The sequence below is a fragment of the Eurosta solidaginis genome, chromosome 4, assembly GCF_040869045.1.
Source record: "Eurosta solidaginis isolate ZX-2024a chromosome 4, ASM4086904v1, whole genome shotgun sequence".
In the NCBI taxonomy this organism is placed as follows: Eukaryota; Metazoa; Arthropoda; class Insecta; order Diptera; family Tephritidae; genus Eurosta; species Eurosta solidaginis.
Window position 1 is genome coordinate 249,019,366 of NC_090322.1, and position 6,284 is coordinate 249,025,649.

General features: G+C 39.2%; 1 protein-coding gene across 1 annotated transcript; it reads left to right on the forward strand.

Annotated features, from left to right (window-relative positions):
* The first annotated feature begins 1,180 nt into the window (after nt 1-1,180).
* Nucleotides 1,181-4,250, forward strand: LOC137251271 (uncharacterized). Its single transcript, XM_067785582.1, has 2 exons — nt 1,181-1,252; nt 1,318-4,250. Exon 2 carries the CDS (start codon nt 1,346-1,348, stop codon nt 4,202-4,204), a length of 2,859 nt encoding a protein of 952 aa, XP_067641683.1. The 5' UTR covers nt 1,181-1,252; nt 1,318-1,345; the 3' UTR covers nt 4,205-4,250.
* Nucleotides 4,251-6,284: the final 2,034 nt, after the last annotated feature.

Here is a 6,284-nt window from a genome sequence, read left to right on the forward strand (position 1 = left end):
TGATTCTCGAGTTGAGCCACAACTCTTGAGATTTTAGAAGTAAGCCTAGTTAGCAACATGAGCTCTAATAGTATTCGAGCTCAAATGCTTATTGGGTATATTTGACGCCATTTCGAACGAACGCAAATAACTGATAGGTTAACTAGAGTCTAACCCTGTCAGATCGGACGCTTAAGCTCAGCTTAAACCATTGTGATCATAGTGTAAAAGTACAAGTGTGTTGACTTATCTGTCAAGCATTCTGACAGGAACTCGCTGGATTCGGAATGACAGCAAATTCAAAATGGATACCATTACCGAATGCGCCGAATGATTGAAAAATTGAAAAAGTCGAGACGATTGGTAGACAAAAATGTTGTCTTTGAGACCAAAAATGCGACTCTAGACCTGAGATTTCCATCAGGTGAGCGAGGCTGTTTGTAGTTTTGACGTTTATCGCTTAGTGAACACACTTGTATAGGTACACTATGATTCTGATGATAACTAAGTGTGATATCTTCTGCATAGACGTCAAAAGTCCAAAGTGATTGGATCACCTGATTTGTAATTGACTATCGCTGTCTCATTCTGTATCTCTTTCTAGCACCCGCTGCAGATAGGCGCCACGCTGTCAAAACGCTTAAAAGTAACCATATTGAACATCCTGTCAGGCAGTTGACAGATAAGATATCACACTTAGTTATCATTCACAATGGCTTAAACTTCAGTTAAAGTGGACGGAAAAAGTGCAGGATAACATTGTCCACTTTAAAAGTGCGTGCACACTAAGCGACGCGACACGTAGCGACAAAGCACTGTTGCCATTGAACAGTTTGCATGCATGCTTATGCAAACTTCAACTTTTGGAGTTAAAATTTTTCATGGTGCAAATGGCAGAAACAAATACTGAATAAGAATTTCTAGTTCATTTATTTGTAACCTCCAATTTTATATAATAATTTTAGGATATTTCAACAAAATTTTAAACAATCATTAGGCCTTTTTGTATACTAACTGCAATTTGTCCAAACATAGCACACAAAATATTGAATATAACTCTGTCTTGTGAGAGAGCGATCAGCTGACACGTTCTTAGTGAAAAAATTAAAATTGTTTTGATTTCTACGTTCCGGGCTACGTTCGTACGTGCCTTGAACGTCGGTGAGTTTTCGAATACATTGCAAATTCTTAAAATAGGTCGTGACAGCTGACACGGTTTTGGCACGTATGTTCCATAGCGGAATGATTGCGTTGCGCCATGGTACGTTCGAGGGTAACTACAGCTTTAGTTTGATTCACAATGTTCAGCGCTTTTTCAACGAATGAAAAAACATCTAGACAAGCCGCATCAAGTATACCTGAAGAAATGGATTGTACTTATGAGGATAGTTTGCTAAGTGCAGAAAAAGTAGCTGGAGGGACACGATCTATTAGCAATGAGATTACTATGAGTATTTGTATATATCATGTTAAGCGTCGGGAAGTTCCCATACACAGTTCTACGATAACAGATCGGCCTGGACTTATATCTGGAAAAGGCTTCGCACTGCAAAAACATTTGGAAACACTTTCGGGAAGAGAGAATAACGACCGTGCTAACATTATTTCATCTCTTAGAATGGCAAAGCAGAATAAAAATTCACAAGAAAGAAGATCATCTTCCAACTTGCCTCTGAAGAAATTTAAAACTAAGCCTTTAAAACTGAATCTTCGTCAATTAAATGCGGCGATTGGAGACAGAAAAATAGTTGTGTTTCCTGAAAAAAACGTGCCAGATCAAAATGGTGATAACTCTGTCAAATGCAGCTATTACACAAGCCTTAATTGTCATGCAAATGAGCCTCAGGTTAAGATCTCTGAAGATACTTCGCGTAGCAGTGTAAAGAAATATAGTGGTGAATTACCAATCAAATTGCAACGAACAAAGATATTTGATGTTTATAACATAAAAGACGCATATAATTGTTTTGAATGTGAAGATATGTCATTAAGTACTAGTATTATTGATAATGAAAAAGTGGGTTCCATAAGTCCACGAAATCGTATTGAACCCGTAGAATATCACCATGAAGACAGTTCTTTTATACAAAGAACACTATGTGTAGTTGAAGATATGAGCTTTTACACAGCGAAAGATTGCCTGTCTACAAGTATTCAATCTGACATGAAAGATATAATTGGTAGTTATTCGAGCCAAACTATTGAACTGGATATAAATTCACAAACCAATATCAAAATAAATAAAAATAGAGACACTATTTACTTTAACGAAGATATAAAATCCTTAAATACTGACACAGTTTATGTTTTACAAAGCAATAATCACGAAACAAGAATCAATAAAGATATGGGTATCAGCGATACTTTTATACTGAATCTAAAAGAAGCTAGAAAAGCTGCTTTGTTTAGTAATTGTGAACGTCGAATTGAAGGTACACCCCATCGTTCTTTTTTAGAATTTGTTGATTTAGAAAAAGAAGTTGAAGAGGACGATGATGTAAGCAATGAAATGCAATTTATGAAAAACCTGGAATATCATCAAAAGAGTCCCAGGGGAAGCGAGAGTAAATTGAACGATAATAATAACTTTGGGGTAACACTAGGCACAAGCCCCATTTGGAACTCAATTTCCAGTAAACGGCTTACTGAGCACTTAACTCCGAACTTACCATTACCAAAGAGAAGACATACACTTGTGTTCAAAAATTGTGCTATGAACGAATCTATAATATTTTCAAGTAATATTGATAGTCGCGAATTTGACTCTACAAAGGGCACATCCCCTACCTTCGAAAGTAAAAACTGTTCGGAAAAAGATGATTATGTTACGAATCCGAAAGTGTCGAAGCGGCTCACTTATCTAAGTGAAGAAAAGAGGTTAAAAAGCGTTGTAGCAAATTCAACTCGTTCAACTAACGAGGACTCTTTGGATGGTATTGGAATCATACACATCGGACGACAATCGCATTTAGATTCTTGCACAATGGATTACAGTGACTATACAAGTGAAGTGGCTAGGCAAGGACAACTGGAGAACCGCATTTTAATACATCCCCTTGCATCACTAATCTTACCAGATGCCATGAAATGTGAAGCTGAGAACAATGAGTTTGGGGACGATCCCAGTGTAATATCAAATATGTCTGACAATCATCGAGTATCTCTCACTGCCGATGAAAATTATAATGAATGCCTAACAAGTATAAGTAAAAATGCGCCAATATGTCGACGATGTAAATGCTGTCAGGATATTATATCAGATGCAAACGAGTCGTTTGCATTGCCTTCAGCATCACAATTTCCATATCTTCCTTTTGACCGATTAGAAAAACTTCGCTCGCAATCTAAGTTAAAAAACGCTTGCGAATATTGGCGAAGAATATCATTACAAAAAAATGGAAACTTATCTTCCTCAAGTATCGAAAAAAGCGTTGAATTATACAGGCAAAGTTTTAATTATAAAAATTGTTTTGTTATCAATAATTTTCAAGACACCCTTGAAGTCCTTAAAAAAACCCTGAAACAAATTAATGAATTACCAATTGAACAATACCAAAAGGATAGTTTTTTACAAAACCTACGTGGGCTTTTTCGTACATATTTACCGAATTGGATTCTTAACTGTCAGTTGAAAAGCAAAGGAATAGTTAAATTTTACAACAAAAAACTGGTTTCTTCTGTTATCGTACTGCTTTTCGATGATAAAGATCACCTCGGAAGTGAACTTTTTATTCAAAGCGTTACTTTACAAAAATATGCATCAAAACATTGGAAACCCATTGATTACATTTTACATTCCGCTTTTGATATGGGTTTGAAACTAAACTTAATTCCATTTGAATGTGGCAGTACCAAAAGCGAAGATATTTTTGAGCTATTTAAACGTATAAATGAAGTTTGTGAGCCGGTGATTAAAGATGGTATCGATTTGTGGCAGTTGATCTGTAAAATGCGGGCATCATTACTTAGCCGATCAAATCGAATTATTGTGCGCAAGGTTGTACGTGACGTTACTTATGAAGGCGGGATTCATTATCCTCTTATTACAACAACTGAGTTTGAAATAGAATTAAGAAATATTTTAACTTTATCGTTTAATGATATAATATCTCCACCATTGTATGATTTTACTGACCAGTTGCAGTCTTTGCCACGCGGAATTGAGTTTTTGAAAGTATTTCTTGAAAATCCTACCCGTTACATGCATCAACGAACCGTCGAATAAACCTTCCGAGTTTGTTGTAACTCATATATTTGCAACAAAAAAAGTATATTAGCTGTTTTAATATTAGCCACTGCGCAAAGGTGATTGGAATAAAATATTGAGAAAATTTCAATTACGCTGTTTTTACAGGTAGCCGAAAAGTTTTTATTTATTTTTTGAACTCCCCATAGATAGATAGATGGATAGATGTTGTGAGGTTAAGCACTACGACGTATTGGTCTATTGTTTCTCTTTACAACACTTCATCCAATCCGAGTTCTCTGAGAAAATCCAGAATGGTTCTCGGCTTCAGATAGTGTATGTGACTATTTTCTAATTTGGATGATCCTAGGATCCTAAGTCTTCGTGTCGCGACTGCATCACATTCCTTCAGGATGTGTTCTGAAGGCTCATCTTCGACATCACAGAATCGACAGAGGCATATGGCTCATTAGCCTACAGTAAACTGTGAGTATACCTGTTAAAATCCTACGGCTACTTTTTGCGAGGTTAATCATAGCCTTATATCGCTTTGAGTTGTACTCTCCTATTAGTGCCTTTGCCTGCCGAAGTCCTGGACTTTCGCGCCAGTGTTGTTCTCTGAGGCACGCCTTCTTTTGTCTTTGGCACCATAAGCTCGGGTCCTATTGGCTTTCCGGCCGCTGCCAACTTGGCAAGCTCGTCCGCTCGCTCGTTACCATCTACCCCTCTGTGTCCAGGTACCCATGCTAGCCGGATGGTGTTATTAACTCCTAGACTGTTTAACCTCTCTACGCACTCAAGGACTGTTGATTTAATCTCAGCTGAAGATAATGCCTTGAGTGCAGCTTGACTGTCGCTGAGTATAGCGATTTTCTCATTGGTATATCCCCGCTGTAAATTTATCTCTGCACACCGGCTTATGGCGACAACTTCGGCTTGGAAGGTGCTCGGATATTTTCCGAGTGGCAGGGATATTTTGGTTCGGGGGCCGAAGATCCCCACTCCTATGCCCTCCGGTTTTTTCGAGCCATCGGTGGACCATATTATAGTGTGTTCCTGGTGAAGCGCTTCAATCCTGGAGGTGTCCCACTACACTTGTTCCCTATTGTTTCGTGTCATCCCTGGGAAGTTGGATAAGTGGAATCTGCTCCTGCTGCTTCGCCATGCTCCGTGACTGTATCACTTTGCCTCTTCCACATCCCTCTTTAGCTATGTTTACTAAAGTACTCCTGGCTGCTTGCTCATTTATTATATGTAGACGCGTTAACTCAAGCAGCACCTCTATTGCTGCCGTCGGGCATGTTCGCATGGCTCCCGCAATGCAGACACATGCTAAGCGTTGAAGCTTCGTGAGTGATTTTTGTACGGTCACTATGGTTGTCCTTGATGTCCACGCAACTGCTCCGTACACTATGATAGGTGTCCCTGCAATACGTCTGCACACCATTATTGCTCTTGTGGCGTTTGATGTGGTGTTGTCAATGTGTTTCTTTCATAAGGGCTTAGAGTCAAACGTGACTCCTAAGTATTTTACTTCAGTCGTGTACTCCATTTGTACTCCATCCATTGTGATTTGCCTAATCCCCACTTGAGGTTTCGGCAATCCTCGTACGCAATAAGGCGTTTATCCAAATACGGAATGGACGTTCTTCTTCTCTCTTCTCTCGAGTTCCCGATTCACACTTTCGTGTGTCGTTTTGTCGAATGCCCCCTCTATGTCAAAAAATGCGCATAGCGTTATCTACCCGCACTCGAACGCACTTTGGATTTCTGTGGACAGCTGATGCAGTGCAGTTTCGGTCGACCTGCCTGTTCTGTATGCATGCTGATCTTTATGTAGTGGCACTCTATCGAGAGCCTTTGATCTAATCTCGTGGTCTACAATCTTCCCCATTGCTTTGAGAGCAAAGGATGTCAGGCTTATAGGCCTTAGGGACTTAGGACTGCAGAGTCCTTTTTAGCTACCTTAGGTATAAAGACCACTTTTGCTCTTCTCCACACCGTCGGGATGTATGCCAGTGCGAAGCTATCCATCATAATCCTGACCAGGTGTGGGATCAATTCCTCGCCCTGCTGCAGAAAAGCTGGATATATACCATCCATTCCCGGAGATTTGTAG